Source organism: Papio anubis, chromosome 6 (genome assembly GCF_008728515.1).
Source record: "Papio anubis isolate 15944 chromosome 6, Panubis1.0, whole genome shotgun sequence".
Taxonomy (NCBI): Eukaryota; Metazoa; Chordata; class Mammalia; order Primates; family Cercopithecidae; genus Papio; species Papio anubis.
The window spans coordinates 29,800,536-29,819,852 of record NC_044981.1 but is presented as its reverse complement, the minus strand read 5'-3'; the positions used below and the strand labels follow the sequence as shown (position 1 = coordinate 29,819,852).

Sequence of the window (19,317 nt, the reverse complement as noted above, 5' to 3'; positions counted from 1 at the left end):
GGTTGTATACAATTAACGTTGTCTGCAGTTCCCCTGAATCTATTCACTTGTTCAGTAAATGTGTATTGAGCTTCTACAAGGTGTCAAGCACCATGATCGCTGTATCAGTGATTTAACCATTTTTGATGGTTACTACAGACCCCTTTAAGAATGTGATAGAAAACTATAGCTCCCTCTCCACAGAAAACTTTTCTAGCTTTTTATTTTGCTTTGCCGAACCATTTCAAATTGGGTGGGAGACGTGAGGCTCTAAATACTACAGCATCCACTGCCTTGAAATACAGGTATTCTCAGCCGGGCGCGGTGGCTCACACCTGTAATCCCAGCACTTTGGGAGGCCAAGGCAGGTGGATCACCTGAGGTCAGGAGTTTGAGACCAGCCTGGCCAACCTGATGAAACCCCATCTCTACTAAAAATACAAAAATTAGCCGGACGTGGTGGTGGGCACCTGTAATCCCAGCTACTAGGGAGGCTGAGGCAGGAGAATCGCTTGAACCTGGGAAGAAAAGGTTGTAGTGAGCCAGATTGCGCCATTGCACTCCAGCCTGGGCAACAAGAGAAAAACTCCATCTCAAAAATAAATAAATATGTAAATAAATAAGTATAGGCATTCTCATACATAACCTCAATAAATACCATTAAGAAAATAATTTTAGACAGGGTGCAGTCGCACATGCCTATAATCCCAGCACTTTGGGAGGCTGAGGTGGGAGGATGGCTTGAGCCTAGGAGTTCGAGACCAGCCTGGGCAATGTAGTGGGAACTCTTCTCTACAAAAACCTTTAAAAATTAGCCAAGTGTGGTAGCATGCAGCTGTTGTTGCAGCAGCTCAGGAGGCTAAGATAAGAGGATTGCTTGAGCCAGGGAGGCAGAGGTTGCAGTGAGCCAAGATAGTTCCACTGCACTCTGGGGGACAGAGTGAGACCCTGTCTCAAAAAATAAATAAATAAATAAATAAAAGAAAGAAAAATAATTGTTTAATATGATCCAACACCCAATCTATTTTCAAATTTCCCACAATAGTTCCAAGACTATTTTTATAACCTTTTTTTTTTTTTGCAGGATCCAATCAAGGTTTACATATTACATTTGTTTATTATTTCTCTTTAGTCTGTAAAAATCAAGAGCAGTTCCTGTGAAGTTTTTTTTATGACATTGACTTTTTAAAAGACTAGACCAGTTGCCATGTGAACTGTCCAGCATTCTGGATTTATCTGATTCTTTCCTCATGGTGTGGTTTAACTCCTCTATTGGTACTTTTTCAGTTGTAACATACTTCAGAGTATTCCTTTCCTTTATATTTTTTATAAACTGGAAGTTAGATCTAAAGACTTGACTAGATTCATTCAAGTCAAACATTTTTGGCACAAAAACTTCATCGGTAATGTTGTGTGATTCATATAGTGCCATGCCGGAAAGCACATGCCACTTTGCCCCGTCTGCTGATGACATTGGATTTGGTCACTTAGTTAAGGTAACCACTGGATCTCTTCCTTATGAAGGTATGTCAGGAAGTAATCCATTCGTTGGTGCTTTGGCACTATGGGGACTATCTCATCCCCCAGAACCTTTCACCTAATAGTTTTAGCATCTATTGATGATCCTTGTGCTATTATAATGGCAGTCGCAAAATGATTTTCTAATTCTGTTATCCCTCTTCTACTTATTCGCTGATTAGTCTTACAGAAGATTATTCTTCTGTAATTCCCAGACAATTTTAAGTATCTAGTACATGTACAATGATTTTTAGACAGTTTCAGTTTAGAGACCATCGAAGCCCAGCATGGAGCCTGGGTGATGAGGTGTCTTATTTTGCACGGAAGAAGAGCTGTAGCTGAGCTCTTGATAGTCCTTTGATTCTTCTTGTTTTGCAAGTAAATTGCAAAATAAGTTCCCAACCCAAAGATAACACAGGCTATCCTTCGACAAAAAAACAACCTCAGCTTTTAAACTTCTAGGCCATTCGGCAAAGAGGCATGCATGATAAAGGGCCTGAAAGCCCACAGACACACCCAGTACCATTCCTTTTTCCTCTTTCCAAACACTTGCAGTATGTTACAACTGAAAAAGTGCTGACCCAGGCTTATTTTCTCAACAGTAAAGCCAAGGATTTGGACCAGGCAATTCCTAGCATTTTTTTTTTTTTCTTTTTTGAGATGGAGTCTCACTCTGTCACCCAGGCTGGAGTGCAGTGGCACAATCTAGGCTCACTGCAACCTCTGCCTCCTGGGTTGAGGCGATTGATTCTCCTGCCTCAGCCTCCTGAGTAGCTGGGACTACAGGTGCATGCTACTACGCCTGGATAATTTTTGTATTTTTAGTAGAGGTGGGGTTCCACCATGTTAGCTAGGATGGTCTCGATCTCCTGATGTTGTAATTCACCCGCCTCGCCCTCCCAAAGTGTTGGGATTACAGGCGTGAGCCACCGTGCCTGGCCAATTCCTAGTATTTCTACCAGCATTACTAACATCTAGGAACTTGATATTACTTTCACTTGACAGGTAAATTTCCCTGATGCATTCATTTGAGCTTTGAAGGTGCTTGATTTTCCTCTCATTATGTCTCTTAAAGTCACACATACCTAGATCCATTAGTGCTTCCAGTTGCAATTATTATCAGCACTGTAATAGTTTCTTATGTTTATGTAGTCCTTTTAAGTTATAAAACGCTTTTTATGTGTTATTGTACTAGACCCTCAATGAGTAAACATTATATCCCTGTTTTGTTTACTCTTGGGTCTTATAGACTGGGGGTTTTATTTCTGTCCCATTAATGTCACTACTGACCAAGGCCACTGAACTCTGTTGCGATGGACTTTCACCATACATAATCATTAATAGTATTGATTTGCCTGTAATTCAGGTTGCTTCATTCCAGCCTCGCAGTCACCTCTGTGCCCTGCTGGTTGTCTTCCCAGTGCTGCCCTAGTTGCCTTCCATGGATCTATAGGAGAGCAAGTCCTCCAGGTGCTGCCCTGTGACGATGTTGTTGAACTCTGTAGCACATGTGTCACTGTGGCTGGTTCTGCTCACTTCCTCTCTTGCTGCCACTTTTGAATTTAACTCTTTGTGGTTTGGACACTCACTAGATTTGGAAACCAGGGGTTCTGGGTTCTCTCCTAGATTTCCGTCTGTGTACCAGGCTTGTACTTAGTACTTTTACCATAATTCTTTCACATGACCTGCTTAGAAACCCTTGAAGGTAAGTATCACTCTTCCCATTTTACAGATGGATACACTGAGGCTCAGTACTTAAGTGACTTCTGTATTGTCACACAGAGTCAGGGGCAGGAGGCTGCTCTTGGGTTAGATGTACTGAGGCTCATAACCTCAGACTGGAACTGGGCCAGGACTACAAAGGTAAACAGAAGCAGAGTCCTTTCTGTGTGTCCCCACTCCCTGTACAAGCCAAGGCCTCACAGCACATAGCAGCCACAGCCACCTGAGGATTCCTCCCAGCTAGACGAGGCAGTTACAGCCAAGAACAAGTCCACTGAGGCTAAGCTGTGCCCCTCTGGAGGGCTGAGTCTAGGGTCCAGCCTTCTAGGGGAAGCAAATTAAGCCCAAGCTATAGAATAGCCCAGGGAAACACTTATAAAGGGAAATGCTGACAGTCAGACTCCTGAAGCTTCCTGATGCTTCTCGAGTTTTGGTAAAGAACCTTAGTTTTTTTTTTTTTTTATGTTTTCTGGTTTTTTGTTTGTTTTGAGACAGTCTCTTATTCTGTTGCTCAATCTGGAGTGTAGTGGCACAATCATGTCTCACTGTAGCCTCCACCTCCCAGATTCAAGTAATCCTCCTGCCACAGCCTCCTCAGTAGCTGAAACTACAGATGTATGCTACTACACTGAGGTATTTTTAAAAATTCTTAAATTTTTTTAGTAGAGACAGGATCTCACTATGTTGCTGAGGCTGGTTTCAGACTCCTGGGTTCAAGTGATCGTCCTGCCTCAGCCACCCAAAGTGTTAGGTTTACAGGGTGAGCCATGTCACGCTGCCCTCTCTTAGTTCTTGAAACCTGAAACCTTGAGGAGCAAACAACACAATCAAAACAATTACAGTGGCTCACGCCTGTAATCTCAGCACTTTGGGAGGCTGAGGTGGGCAGATCACGAGATCAGGCGATCGAGACCATCCTGGCTAACACGGTGAAACCCCGTCTCTACTAAAAACACAAAAAATTAGCCGGGCGTGGTGGCAGGCGCCTGTAGTTCCAGCTACTTGGGAGGCTGAGGCAGGAGAATGGCGTGAACCTGGGAGGCGGAGGTTGCAGTGAGCCAAGATCCTGCCACTGCACTCCAGCCTGAGTGACAGAGCAAGACTCCATCTCAAAAAAAAAAAAATGGGGGTCTCTTGACTGTATCAGGACCCCCATGACCAGTTGTGTGTCTTGTGCTTTGCACAGCTGAGTGAAGGAGCACTGTGTCCACAGTAGACGTTGTAGATTTATATGTGTGTCATTATGAGTTTCCCAGTAGGTAGTGAGTGATTTTTCTGCTACAGTTGGTGCATTACAGCGATTTTCCAGCAGATAGAAGGAAGGGTGTTGAGGCTCTCCCAGTAGGAAGGTATGAGCTATTGGCAGTCCTGCTCTTCACTCTACCAAGCTAATCTTTCTGGGTTTCCATATCCTTATCTGTACAATAAGGGAGTTGGACTAGATCTGTAAGGTCCCCTTCCCTTTGACATTGTGTGAGCCTTGTAGGAGCTGGTGGTGTCTGTAGATTGACTGAGTGCTGGAGCTGGCAGCCCCGTGCAAGGCTGCCACCTCTGCCCCTTTACTGTGTTCGCGCCTGACTCTATGTCTCGTCTCCAAGGAGAAGAAGTCCTCACCAGTGAACGGAGACCTCTCTGAACTGAGGATACCATGGCCACGTCAGCCCCGCTACGGAGCCTGGAAGAGGAGGTGACCTGCTCCATCTGTCTCGATTACCTGCGGGACCCTGTGACCATTGACTGTGGCCACGTCTTCTGCCGCAGCTGCACCACAGACGTCCGCCCCATCTCAGGGAGCCGCCCTGTCTGCCCACTCTGCAAGAAGCCTTTTAAGAAGGAGAACATCCGACCCGTGTGGCAGCTGGCCAGCCTGGTGGAGAACATTGAGCGGCTGAAGGTGGACAAGGGCAGGCAGCCGGGAGAGGTGACCCGGGAGCAGCAGGACGCGAAGTTGTGTGAGCGACACCGAGAGAAGCTGCACTACTACTGCGAGGACGACGGGAAGCTGCTGTGCGTGATGTGCCGGGAGTCCCGGGAGCACAGGCCCCACACGGCCGTCCTCATGGAGAAGGCCGCCCAGCCCCACAGGGTAAGCCCTTCTCACCCCCGAGGGTGACTTGCCACCTTCTCTGGACACTCCGCCCTGCAGTCCTCAGAGAACTCAGCCTGATTCTCCCCTCCTGCCCCAGCCCAGAGCATCCACCTGTTCCCACTGCTTGTTTTTCCACAGGAAAAAATCCTGAACCACCTGAGTACCCTAAGGAGAGACAGAGACAAAATTCAGGGCTTCCAGGCAAAGGGAGAAGCTGATATCCTGGCGGCGCTGGTAAGTGATGCTGTTTCAGGAAGCCCTGAGACGGTGCACCCGTGTAGGGCAGGGTGAGCCTGGGCAAGCAGGCGGCAGCTGGGAGGTGTCTCTAGCACTGTTTGTAGGGAGGACGGGCGTCAGCCTGGCAGTGGCAGACCTGGGTTTTAGCCCAGGTGCTGTCTTTCTGAGCTATGTGGTCTTGGGCCTGTTTCTTTCTTGTCTGAGAGACAGGTGGGTCGTCTGGATGTCAGCTAGAGTCCCTTCTATTTTCTGTGACTCTCACCTTGATGACAGGACCCATGTCCAGCTGCTGGTTCTCTTCTGCCAGGGGACTGAAGGTGTGACTTCATTCTTCCTTTCAAAGAGAGAGAGAGAGACAAGGTTGCCTGAGAGTGGAGAGGGTCTAGAAGGAGGGAGCTGGCTCCAGGGTAAGAACTGGGAGGGAAGGGCTAGAGAACAGCTAAGGCAGGCCTGCCAGTTCAGATGGCGCTGTATGTAGTGAGGCCCAGGCCCAGGATAATGGTTGCCAGTATAGTGGGACCCCCTCCATATCTGTGGGCTCCACACCGGTGGATTTACCCAACCATGGATCAGAAATACTCAGAAAAAAGAAAAAGCATCTCTACTGAACATATACAGATTTTTTTTTCTTATCATTATTCTCTAAACAATGCAGTGTAACAGCTATTTATATAGCATTTACATTATATTAGGCATTGTAAGTAATCTAGAGATAATTTAAAGTATATAGTAGATTATATGTAAATATTATTCCATTTTACGTAAGAAACTTGAGCATCCTTGGATTTTGGTATCCTTGGGGAGGGGATCCTGGAACCATAACCCACTGATACCGAGGGACAACTGTAGGTGGGAAACAGGCAGCACGTTATGTGCTTGATTAGAGATGGGGTTGTGGGAGAACCGATCAAATGGTTCTGATTTTCTGGGGAACTGTGTATGTTGAGGAAGTGGGCAGTGGAGGAGTAGTGGGGTCAGGGCCAGTGGTGCGTCATTAGGCCTGGGGAGAGGGAGACAGTAAGCTAGAGATGGCTAAGTCCAGGGGACCCCTCCAGGCCCTCAGTGTGCATGGCTGCCCCCAGCCCAGCACCAGTCAACAGGGCCACTGAGGACTCCCCTCACCCCAACTGGGGAGGAGATTTGGAGGCAGGAAAGGACATGGTCCCTAAGCACAGATGTCACACAGTTTTGCTGAGGAAACAGGATACAGTCTTATGTGGCGGGGTGGGGGACACATAGGTATTTTAGACTGAACAGTGGGGTGCTGAAGAGAGGACTGGTCAGGCTTAGATGACATTAATCAAGCAAAACTTACTGGAAGAGGTGACAGAGATTTTGTCCAGGAGGGAAAAGTGTGCCAGCTCATGAGTGAGCCCCACAGAGTTTCTGCAGGGGCCCCAGATTGTACTGGGTTAGCTAGAACAGACTGTGGCTGACCAGTCAGGTAGAGACAGGGTTTTGATCATATAGCGGTGGGGTGAACTGAACTAATTCATTACTGATGTCTTCTTTGAGAAGAGGAGTGTGGACCAGGAGCCCTCTATAGCTCCTCCCACTCCAGATCCTGTAGAATTCCTGAACGGGGATACCGAGGTGAACGAACCAGCCTGGCACACCTCCAGTGCTGGGCCCTCCACCCTGAGCGGAGGTGTCAGCCCTTCTCCCCTTCCTGCCCGTTGCAGAAGAAGCTCCAGGACCAGAGGCAGTACATTGTGGCTGAGTTTGAGCAGGGTCATCAGTTCCTGAGGGAGCGGGAGGAACACCTGCTGGAACAGCTGGCGAAGCTGGAGCAGGAGCTCACAGAGGGCAGGGAGAAGTTCAAGAGCCGGGGCGTCGGGGAGCTCGCCCGGCTGGCCCTGGTCATCTCCGAACTGGAGGGCAAGGCACAGCAGCCAGCTGCAGAGCTCATGCAGGTGAGAGGCCATCCCTGGACAGGGAGCCAGGGACCAGGACGGTGAGTCCCAGCCCTGCCATTCACTTGCAGGACCTTAGGAGACTTGGGGGCTCAGTTTTGTCATCTGAAACATGGGATGATAATCCTTCCCCCTGCCAATTATTCTGTAGATTGCATGAGCATAAAATGAAATAACTGGCATGGTGTCACTTCAAAAAATAAACTTTCTATACAAAACTGTTCAAAAAACTAAATGATATAGTATAAAATGGAAGGGAAGGTTATTAATATCATTAATTATTATCATTTACCATCCTCCGTCCTCACCACTGCCATCATGAGCCCTTCTAACAAGTCACTGGCAGACACTTAGCTGGTGGAAACTTTTTATGGTGTTGTGGTTGGGGTGGCTGAGGGAGGGCTGACCAGCAGCTCCTCTCAAAGGCCCGGAGGATCTGGAAGAGATAGGGAAACTGGGGAAGGGAGACAGAGATGGCCAGGTTTTCTCTGGGCCCATGGGATTACCACACAGAGAGCAAGATGGAAAGCAGGCAAGGGGGCCTCGGGGCGCCTCCTAGAGGAGGGGCCTTTGATAGTGAGAAAGGGAGGCTTTGGGGCTGAAGAACTGGCTGTGAAGCTGAAATGGCACCACATCTCCTCCCCCGGGAGCCTCTGGGGATCACACTATCCTGAGGAGGGCCCAGCAGCCTTTGGAGGGGTAGAGGGCTCAACCTTCCTATCCTCACAGGCTGGGAGGAGAGGGGCTCTCTGATGGTATTCCCCCACTTGCACTGTTTAGGGTGGCTGGGTCTGTCTGTCAGCAGCAGAGCCACCCAGGATTTCTAGGAAGGTGGTTCCAGGCCAATGGCAGGGCAAACCAATAGCCAGGAGGGAGAGACGGCAAGGCAGACTCCCCAGTGTGTGCACCAGGACAGACTGCAGAAGGAAGCGGCCACCTGCTCCTCATTGTTGTGAATTCAGATGCACAGAATGAGGACTGGCAGGGAGGTTAGACCTTCCAGTCCAGCCCCTACTGATGAAGTCACTGAGGTCCAGAGAGTGGAAGGAGTTTGTCCCAGGCCATGTGGCAGGTGGCAGGTCACAGCTCGAGCCCACATGTCCTGACCCCTGGGCTCTGAGTTCTTGTTCTTATTTTGTCCAGAATGTCTCTCTGGCCCCCTCTTTTCCTCCAGATGTCATTCTGTTCCCTCAGGTTTCTCTCGTCATACTCTGACTGGGTCATTTTCTGCGTCTCCTTTTGCCCCTGTTCTTCCTCTCCCCACAACCCTGCTATGTGTGGATGCCTACTGTGTGTGGAACAGAGGCACACAGCTGAGGATGTGGTGGGGCTGAAATCCATTGCGTCTGCCCAGAGGGGTGCCTTTTCCTAATGCACCCAGAGAAGTGGCCCTCTGAGCAGAGGCCTGGCCCTCAGTGACTCAGAGCACTCCGATTGCGGCTCTCCCTGGGGTGGGGTAAGGTTAAGGGAAGAGAGAGAAAATGGTATCTGCTTGAAACTAGTATAGGAAATGTTATTGGTACTGGTTTCTTTTTTGTTTTGTGTTTTCTCTTTTATTTTTAGTGCTATGTAATGTATATATTTATGGGATATAGAGGTTTTTGTTTGTTTTTGAGACAGAGTCTCGCTCTGTCTCCCAGGCTGGAGTGCAGTGGTGTAATCTTAGCTCACTGCAACCTCTGCCTCCTGGGTTGAAGCAATTCTTCTGCCTCTGCAACCTGTGCCTCCTGGGTTCAAGCGATTCTCCTGCCTCAGCCTCCCAAGTAACTCGGATTACAGGTGCACGTCACCACACCTGGCTAATTTTTGTATTTTTGGTAGAGTCAGGGTTTCATCATGTTGGCCAGGCTGGTCTTCAACTCCTGACCTCAGCCTCCCAAAGTACTGGGATTACAGGCATGAGCCACCGTGCCTGGCCTAGAGTGTTATTTTGATACATGTATGTAATATATAATAATCAACTCAGAGTAATTAGTATATCTATCACCTCAAACACTTATCATTACTTTGTGTTGGAACATTCAAAATCCTCTCTTCTAGCTTTTTGAAAATGTGTGGTAAATTATAGTTAATGGTATTCTCCCTACAATGCTGCACAACACTAGAATTTATTCTTCCCATGTAACTGTAACTTTGTGTCCTTTAACCAGTTTCTCCCTACCCTCCTCTCCCCAGCCCCCTTCCCAGCCTCTAATCCTTATTATTCTACTCTCTACTTCCATGAACTCAAATTTATTATGGATGAATAGTACTCCATTGTGTATATATACTACATTTTCTTTATTTGTATGCTGATGGATGCTTAGATTGAGTCCACATCTCAGCTATTGTGAACAGTGCCACGATAAACATGAGTGTGCAGGTATCACTTTGATATACTGATTTTCTTTTCTTTGGATAAATACCTAGTAATGAGATTGCTGGATCATACGGTAGTTCTATTTTTAGTTTTTTGAGAAACTCTCATACTGTTTTCCATAACGGCTATACTTATATGTGGAAAAACCTAAAGGCCCCATCAAGAAACTCTTAGAACTAATAAACAAATTCAGTAAAGTTGCAGGATACAAAATCAACATAAAAAGTCCACTGCATTTTTAATACACCAATAACAAACTAGCTAAAAAAGACATCAATAAAGCAACCCCATTTACAATAGCTACAAAAGTAAAATAAAATACCTGGGAATTAAGTTAACCAAGGAGGTGAGAGACCGCTATAATGAAAACTGCAAAACACTGATGAAAGAAATTGAAGAGGACACAAACAAATGGAAAAATATTCCATGCTTGTGGATTAGAATTAATATTGTTAAAATGACTATCCTATCCAAAGCAATCTACAGATTTAATACAATCCCTGTTATCAAAATACCAATGACATTCTTCACAAAAATAAAAAAAAACTAAAATTCATATGGAGTCACAAAAGACCCCCAATGGCCAAAGCAGTCCTAAGCAAAAAGAACAAAACTGGAGGCTTCACACTATCTTACTTCAAAATATACTACAGCCAGTGGTGGCTCACACCTGTAATCCCAGCACTTTGTGAGGCCGAGGCAGGCGGATCACGAGATCAGGAGTTTGAGACCAGCCTGACCAACATGGTGAAACCCCCATCCCTACTAAAAATACAAAAATTAGCCAGGCGTGGTGGTGCGCACCTGTAATCCCAGCTACTCGGGAGGCTGAGGCAGGAGAATTGCTTGAATCTGGGAGGCAGAGGTTGCAGTGAGCCGAGATTGTGCCACTGCACTCCAGCCTGGGCAATAGAGACTCCATTTAAAAATATATATATACACACATATATATGTGTGTGTGTGTGTAGTGTGTACCACACTACAAAGCTATAGTAACCAAAACAGCATGTATTGATATAAAAGCAGACACATAGACCAATGGAACAGAATAGAGAACTCAGAAATAAATTCACATATTTACAGCCAACTGATTTTCAACAAAAGCACCAAGAACATACAGTGGGGGAAGGGACAGTCTCTTTAATAAATGGTGCTGGGAAAACTGGGTAACCAACCATATGCAGAAAAATGGTATTGGTAGATTTTGTCTGTGTGCTTGAGTTGATTGTAACGCATGGGAACTGGACAGCTAACTCCCTAATTAGCATTAATATTTTCCCAGAGATTATTTGGCTGTCAAAGTATAGTAAGAAAAAGACCTAAAATAGGGTCCAGAAGTCTGATAGAGAAATACAGGTGAGGCTGGTGTGGTGGCTCACACCTATAATTCCAGCACTTTGGGAGGCTGAGGCAGACAGATTGCTTGAACCCAGGAGTTTGAGACCAGCCTGGGCAACATAGTGAGATCCTGTCTGAAAAAAATTAAAAAAGAAAAAAATAGAAATACAGGTGAGAGGGAGAAGCAGCAGGACAAAATGTGTAAAATAGAAGAGACCTTTTGATAGAAGTGATAGAAAAGGAAAGACAAACCTATGGGCTGGGAGCATCAAGAAGACATTAAAGGGATTGGGGTGATAGGAGAGGCCCAGAGAGACACTGCATCCTGCCCTGGTTAACCCGGGTGGGCCCTGCCGGATCAGGTGGCATGCTTGCACCCTGCTTCTCCTGCTGTACACCCCCGTGAAGAACTTTCTTGATACTCTCTGTTAGTAACCGGGCACATCCCCTCCGGGAGCTTGCCGTGACTCATTGCTGTGGCCCCACTGCTCGACTCTGCCTGTTTCATGACAGCCTCAGATGTCTTGGGTGAGAAGAGTCCTCCAGGAGACGTGGGCTGAGCACTTCCCTCCAGAGGCCCCATATGTGGCTGTGGATGGGGGCCTCTCAGTCTTTCAGCCTCTCCTCGACAGGGCCAGCCCTGCCCTGGCTCTTGGGACCCCACCCTCTCTGGACTGCTCACAACCTTTAACCTTTAGAGGACTCTTCTTTCTCCTGTGTGATTCTCTCCCTTTCTACTGCTGTAGGAACTTTCATGTCAGGAAATATGCCCAGTTGGGCCCCTGGCCCCCACTCTACCTACTGCTCCATTCATTTGCTCTTTTATGCCACCTTTGTCAGCAGAGCTGTCAGGACACGCTTTCTGTTTTGTTGCCTGTCCTCTGAAGCTGCCTTGGACTTACATGTGTTGAGGGGCGTGTTAGAGGACTTGGCCAGAAATTTGCTACCGGTCTCTGGGCATTTAGTTGCTTCATAGTGCGGGGTCGGGATGTGCCTCTGACTTCTTGTTTTGCTCCTCTGGAGTAAAACACAACTCTTCCCAAACTTTCTGAAGCAGTCATCAGCAGCCACAATTTGTTAATTCCATTTGTTTCCTGAATCTCACCCTCTCCAGGAAGCCAGCCTGCACCCCACCGGCCCCTGCTCCCATCCCCCTTCACTCTGCTCTCTTTTCCCGTGGTGCGTATCACTCACGTAGTGTGATGTATTTGCTACATTGATTATTGTCTGCTTCCCCCTGCTAGAATGTCAGCTCTACAGAAGTGGGGATTTGTCTCTCTCTCTCTCTCTTTTTTTTTTTTAAACTGTTCTGAGGCTTCTAGATCAGTGCCTGGTACCTAGGAAGCACTTAATAAATATTTGTGGAATGAGTGAAAGGAAGGCAAAAATCAATACAGAGTATTATGGAGGCTTTTGACTCACAAAAGGGAATCTGAGTGTCTCAGAATAACCCTCTTCCCACTCACCCTGTCCTACCACCTGTCTGTCACAGAGATAGCACCACCGTTCTCCCTCCTGTACAAACCATGCTCTGTTGTTGATTATCCTTTACCAGTATGTCCAGTTGAATCTGTCTAAAATACCTGGAATATATTGCTTCTCTCTTTTTCTCCCTACTGCCACCACTTTAGTTCAGGCCATCTTTAGCTCTCCCCTGGTCCACAGCAAAAACCTCCGGACCAACCTGCCCATGTTCCTGTTGCCTTCTTAGTCCCTTCTCTGTGGGACAGCCAAGTGAGTGGTCACTTAGGGTTTTGGCTCGCTGCTGTACAGTGACGCAAACAGAATAGAAGTTTATTTCTGCCTCAGTAACAGGTCAGAGGTGCAGGGTCTAGAGCTATCACGGTAGCTGTACATAAGCTCATCCAGGGGACTGGGTTACTTCCATGTGGTTCTTCTGCCAGCTTCTAGGGATGTTGTCCTCTGCTGTGTGGTCACAGTTGGGCTCACCACCACCATGTCCAAAATTCAGTTGGGGGAAAGAGGAAGTAGAAAGCAATTTTCTTTTTTTAAAGGACAATGCCCGGAATTATGGTCATTGCTTTCTATCACATGCCATTGGCTGAAACTTAGTCTCGTGACCAGACCTTGTCATAGGGGATCTGGAAAATGTAGTCTTCCCAGGTGACCATCTGACCAGCGATAACTCCAGGGGTTCTGTTATTAAAAGCAGGAAGGGGAGAGTGGACTCTGGAGGTTACACAGCAGTCTCAGCCACATGCAGAGCGGATCACACATAACATGCCCCTACTTGATACCCTTGGTGGCTTTCCACTGTACGTGGAGAAAAATTCAAACTCCTTACCATGCATATCCAGCCCTGCGCGATCTGGCCTCTGCCGCTTTCACCAAGCCCTTTCCTGTTTTACCTTATCTCTCTTCATCTGGCCAGTACTTCTCATCCCTCAGTTCTCTGCGCAGGTATCTCCCAGAGAGGTTGCCCCTGTCATCCCCCAGCCATGGTGGCTTCTGTCATTGTGCTGATTTTGTTTGTTTTCTTGTTGTTTTATCCAGTGACCCCACTAGAATGTCATCCCCATAAAAAACGGACCACATTTGTTTTGTTCACTGATATGTCCCACCTCTGCTACAGTGTTGGGTGCAAATGCATTGAAGTCTTATTTGATTCATATTGATACTTGTGCTTTTTTTTTCCCTTCTAGGACACGAGAGACTTCCTAAACAGGTAAGAGTCTCCTCTCCACGGCGCACCTCATCCCCCTTGTTTATGTTCCCTCCCCTTCTGACCAGGTCCATTTGAATCATGGGGAGTGGTGTGGTGCCAGAGGTACTCACATCCCATGGTTCATCCTGATGCCCTTCTGAGGAGCAGGACACATCCTTGAGAACTGGAGACTTGCTCTCCTCTTTGTGAGTTCTCTGTGTAACCCCAGCTCCTTGGCCCACTGGCCTTATTTGAGGTGGGACAGAGCAGAGAGTTTAGAAACATGGCTTAGGAGACAGAGCGCCCTGGATGTGGAGTCTACTGATGGTCTGAAGCCCTGGCTCAGCTGGTGTCTTTGGGCCACTGTTTTTCTGTCACTTGTCTGGGGACAATCATACCTTTCCTCTCCCCTTCATAATTGCCATGAGGATTGAGAGATAAGTATGAAGGAAAGTAAGAAGAGCTGAGTAACAGGTTGTTACGTCTGTCATCTTCTCAGGTATCCACGGAAGAAGTTCTGGGTTGGGAAACCCATCGCTCGAGTGGTTAAAAAAAAGACCGGAGAATTCTCAGATAAACTCCTCTCTCTGCAGCGAGGCCTGAGGGAATTCCAGGGTAAGGGTTGGGGAGCGCACAAAGGGTGGGAGTCAGAGCAGGGCTACCTCGTAGAAAGAGGGCAGCCGGCTCCTTTCCATCACCTTGTCGAGTCTCACTCTTCTGAGGGCCTCCTGCCTTAGAAATGGATCCCTATCAGGAAATTGATACCGCCCAAGCAAGAAATGGGCTCGTGCATTTGCGGGACTTGAGTCATTGCTGTCCTTTTTTCTCCCCAGGGAAGCTGCTGAGAGACTTGGAATATAAGACAGGTGAGTGTCGAGAGGGTGGTTCCCAGATGTACATCAAATATAGAAAACTCTGCCTGCAGAGATTCTGACTGCCCACTTTTTCCCCAGGTAGCCCCTTTTGCAACAGGAAGAATTTCCCAGCTGCACAGTAGAAGCCCCCCTCCCTCCTTGCACTTTCTAATCGGCCTACTCTTTAGTCTACTGAGGCCTCTGCTTGCTAGTCTGACCCTTCTCTACCCTGTGTTTGCTTTTCCTTTTCCTATTCTCACAGGTCCTATCACCAGTCCTTTTCCTGTGGTTGAGCTTTCTCTCATCTTCCTGTCTGCATGGCTCCTATATTCAGAGCAAACAGCAGGGGCAACCTAAGGCCAGAGGCCATATCCACCAGAGGCCCCACTACTGTGCTTCCTCTCAGCCCTGCAGTTAGGTTGTACACTGCATACCAACCACCAAAGAGCACCATCCACATAGACCAAGATGGGAGTGGTGCCCCTTGGATTGTGAGGACTGGTGGTCTCCTCCTGGCCCACTTTCACACTTGCTTTCCTGAGAACCACTGAGGAGGTCGAACTGTCTGGGAGCAAACGAGGCCCTGAGAGCTCCATCTAGTTCACAGGATAAAATCCCACAGCAGAACTGAGTTAGCAGTGGTTAAACCTTAGGTGGTTGTAGCTTCTTTATTAATGTCTGAGCTGTCTGTGAATACCATCAAATTCTGCCCGTCAGGTGATTCTAATTATAGAGAATCCTATGAGGATGACGGTGAGGATTATCCCACTCTCAGTACATGTTCAGGGTTTCTTGAACCATCTTACAGAGCAGCCTGGTGGTTTTGAAACTGAAACTGAACAGTTTGCAGAGACCCTGAATGCCTGTATTACAATAGATGATGCTTTGCAAGAACTTGTGGAACTCAGAGGACACATCTGTCCCAAATTTCTTTTTTTTCTTTTTTCTTTTGAGATGGAATCTTGCTCTGTCACCCAGGCTAGAGTGCAGTGACGCGATCTCGACTCGCTGCAAGCTCTGCCTCCCAGGTTCACACCATTCTCCTGCCTCAGCCTCCCAAGTAGCTGGGACTACAGGCGCCCGCCACCATGCTTGGCTAATTTTTGTATTTTTAGTAGAGATTGGGTTTCACCGTGTTAGCCAGGATGGTCTCGATCTCCTGACCTTGTGATCCACCCGCCTTGGCCTCCCAAAGTGCTGGGATTACAAGCGTGAGCCACTGTGCCTGGCCCCAAATTTCTCTTACATGGGAGCTTGCCTGTGTAATTACCTGGCCCATCATCTGACAGCACATAGAGTAGCACCTTCTGCAAATTTCTACTTCAAAGATGTTGGACTGAATATGACATTAAAGATCAAGCTGCAAAAGGGGATGAAGTTACTCCAAAAAATTTCATGCATTTGTACCCTTTCTGGGAGAGCTTTATCGTAACCTGGAGATCAGAGGAACAAATGGACAGGTTACAAGGGCAGATATTCTTCAGGTTGGTCTTTGGGAGTTGCCGAATGCCTGAATGCCCTCTTTTCTAATCCCATGGATGACAGCTTAATTTGTGCAATAAAATTGCTGAAGTTGACAGGGTCAGTTTTGGAAGATGCTTGGAAGGAAAAAGGAGGGACTGATATGGAAGAAATTATTTAGGAAATTGAAAATGTTGTTATAGATGCAAACTGTGGCAGAGACATGAAGCAGATGCTCTTGAAGCTTGTAGAGCTCCAGTGCAGTAACTGGAGTAGAGTCCATGCAACTTCATCATGCAGAAATGCAACACCCGAAAAAGATCCCAATTACTATGTGAATGAACCAGCATTTTATACATCTCATAGTGTTCGTTTCACTGCAGCCAATCCAGATTCCCAAGAGGCATATCAAGAGTTACTTGAAAAAGAGGACTTTTTTTCTAGATTATGAAGAAAGTGGAACAGATTTATCAGGGGCTGGTGATCCACACTTGGATGATATTGATGATGAGTTGGACCCAGAGATCCAGAGATAGAGGAAGCTTATGAAGTTTTGTTTGGAATCAGAGCGTAAGCGAAAACAGTAAAGTTAAATTTCAGTATATCATGTTTATAAAGCAGTTTAGTTATGGTGATTTAGCAGAATACAAAGCCAGAAAATGTGTCACACTTATACCAAATTAAGGATGTTACGTTACTAATATATGCAACTTTAATTTTGTTTAACACTGTCTGCCAAAATAAATTTTATTCCCTCTAACTTAAAAAAAAAAAACAGTGATGTTGTTTGTTTTTTTTTCCCCTTGTCCCCACAGTGAGTGTCACCCTGGACCCACAGTCGGCCAGTGGGTACCTGCAGCTGTCAGAGGACTGGAAGTGCGTGACCTACACCAGCTTGTACAAGAGCGCCTACCTGCACCCCCAGCAGTTTGACTGTGAGCCTGGGGTGCTGGGCAGCAAGGGCTTCACCTGGGGCAAGGTCTACTGGGAAGTGGAAGTGGAGAGGGAGGGCTGGTCTGAGGATGAAGAAGATGGGGATGAGGAGGAAGAAGGAGAAGAGGAGGAAGAGGAAGAGGAGGCCGGCTATGGGGATGGATACGATGACTGGGAAACAGACGAAGATGAGGAATCGTTGGGCGATGAAGAGGAAGAAGAGGAGGAGGAAGAGGAGGAAGTTCTGGAAAGCTGCATGGTGGGGGTGGCCAGAGACTCTATGAAGAGGAAGGGAGACCTCTCCCTGCGGCCAGAGGATGGCGTGTGGGCACTGCGCCTCTCCTCTTCCGGCATCTGGGCCAACACCAGCCCCGAGGCCGAGCTTTTCCCAGCACTGCGGCCCCGGAGAGTGGGCATCGCCCTGGATTATGAAGGGGGCACTGTGACTTTCACCAACGCAGAGTCACAGGAACTCATCTACACCTTCACTGCCACCTTCACCCGGCGCCTGGTCCCCTTCCTGTGGCTCAAGTGGCCAGGAACGCGCCTCCTGCTGAGACCCTGAACCCTGACATCTGCCCCTGGCCCCACACCCTCAGATGCTTCACTTCTTTGGAATTCCAGGACTCTCAATGGGGGGAAGGGATGCCTGGCCTGAGCACCTGGAGTAGGGGACCCCATATCCACTGGCAGCCACCTTCCCGTCGCTCTGGCCCCCTGAGGTCTCACTCAGTGCTGTTGCTCCATCTACTGCCCTAATGGGGCTCTTCTCCCACCTCCTGCTAGTTTCCCGAGGGAACTTCTGGCCCTGGAGTCCATGAGGGCTCCTTTCCTTTTTGACCACTACCTTGGCCCCGGCTCTGCACTCTCTGTGGAGTAAGGGCCTGACACAGCATTTTCTTGCCCACCGTGGCAAGACCTTGGAAAAACCAGTTGATTATGCCTAAGATCATTTTGCTGTCCTTAAACCCTACAGGTTCCTTCTTGCACAAATCCACTCTGCTGCCCGCCTTCCCTGGCGTTTTAAACAGACCGACCCCACCCCATCTCAGAGTTAAGCATACACGGCAATGCTGAAAATAAACAATGAAAATCCACTGAGGCTTCCCAAGCCATTTAAGGCCTGGAGTACCAGCGCATATCATCTCATGGGGTCCAGAGTGGAGTCCAGGCTTCTCTGAAACCAGGGCTGAGCATATTTCCATAGCCAAGGATGTGGGACTCCCTGGAGCTATCTGTGGTCTTAGAGAAGGATCCAGACATACACGGCTTTGGGGTACAGCTGTGGTCACTGATCAATAAATTATCTCTGGATTGGTCCTTGTGGGGGGAGTTTTAAGAATCCAGAACATCTTGCTCTTGATTAGCACATCCAAAAACACCAAGACAAATATCCAGTGGAACAGAACCTCCCCTGCCTGGGGAGTTCTGACCACGTTCCCCAGCAGGGTGTTAATCCACTGTCCCTGGCCCTACTCAGCCTCCAGGTTCCACTTTCCTAGGAGAGAGTGGAGATGGGAAGACAGGGAAAGGAAGGCAGCAGGAGGCCACAAGTCCACCAGGTCTTCATGTCAAGAGAGGGAGTAACGTGTCTCCTCATTGCCCACGGACCCAGCCTCTGTCCAGGCGCCCCTCATGGCCACAGTTTAACACAAGCTCCCCTGCTCCAGCCAAATTGATCTCCCAGTCTTGACCTTACCCATTCCAAATGCTCTGCCAGTCCCTGTTCATCCAAGTTTTAAGTCCTCCACCCTGTTGTAAGAGACTGTTCCGGGTCTCAGTGGTCTCTTGACCACCATTGTCTCAGAGCTGCCCACTTTGTGTGTGCCACATGCTGCCTGAGTCACATGTACATCTTATTTCTGCCTCTAGTTTTGTAAGCTCCTGGAGGGCGGATAACATCTTATACTACTCTTGTATTCTGATGGCACCTAGTGCAGTGCTGGGCACAGAGTAGGTGCTCAATAAAGACTTGTTGAATGAACGGTCTGGAAATGTATATCTGTAGGATCTATATTGTATCTCAAATGCCACCAGGCTGCAGAGAAATTCCATTGATAGCAGTAGCCGAAGGTTTTCCTTCTGTGCCTTCTGTAACTCTGTAACTTTGCTTTCTGTTCTGTTTGCACACGTGCTGTCATTTCTGGAAGTCCCTCAAAAAGAGCCTACTGCGGGACACAGACCATTTGTTGCATGGCTCCACCTTGTTATTCCTCCTGCGGTGGTGCCCTTGAGCTGAGGTCCAGCAT

General features: G+C 47.7%; 1 protein-coding gene and 1 pseudogene across 5 annotated transcripts in view; both read left to right on the top strand.

The window, feature by feature from the left end:
* Positions 1–19,052, top strand: part of TRIM26 (tripartite motif containing 26) — a 28,825-nt gene extending 9,773 nt beyond the window's left edge. For 3 of the 5 annotated variants that reach the window (XM_009204709.4, XM_009204710.4, XM_009204708.4), the window contains 7 exons: positions 4,818–5,305; positions 5,447–5,542; positions 7,228–7,458; positions 13,819–13,841; positions 14,320–14,435; positions 14,654–14,686; positions 16,951–19,052. In XM_009204709.4, the coding sequence (XP_009202973.1) occupies positions 4,868–5,305; positions 5,447–5,542; positions 7,228–7,458; positions 13,819–13,841; positions 14,320–14,435; positions 14,654–14,686; positions 16,951–17,633 (1,620 nt within the window). In that variant the 5' untranslated portion in view covers positions 4,818–4,867 and the 3' untranslated portion in view covers positions 17,634–19,052. Of the gene's footprint in view, positions 1–2,863; positions 2,968–4,817; positions 5,306–5,446; positions 5,543–7,227; positions 7,459–13,818; positions 13,842–14,319; positions 14,436–14,653; positions 14,687–16,950 lie in introns of all 5 variants that reach the window. The other 2 variants (XM_003897290.3, XM_021936651.2) reach the window with 2 other exon arrangements.
* LOC103883587 lies at positions 15,143–16,944 on the top strand (annotated as a pseudogene).
* Positions 19,053–19,317: the final 265 nt, after the last annotated feature.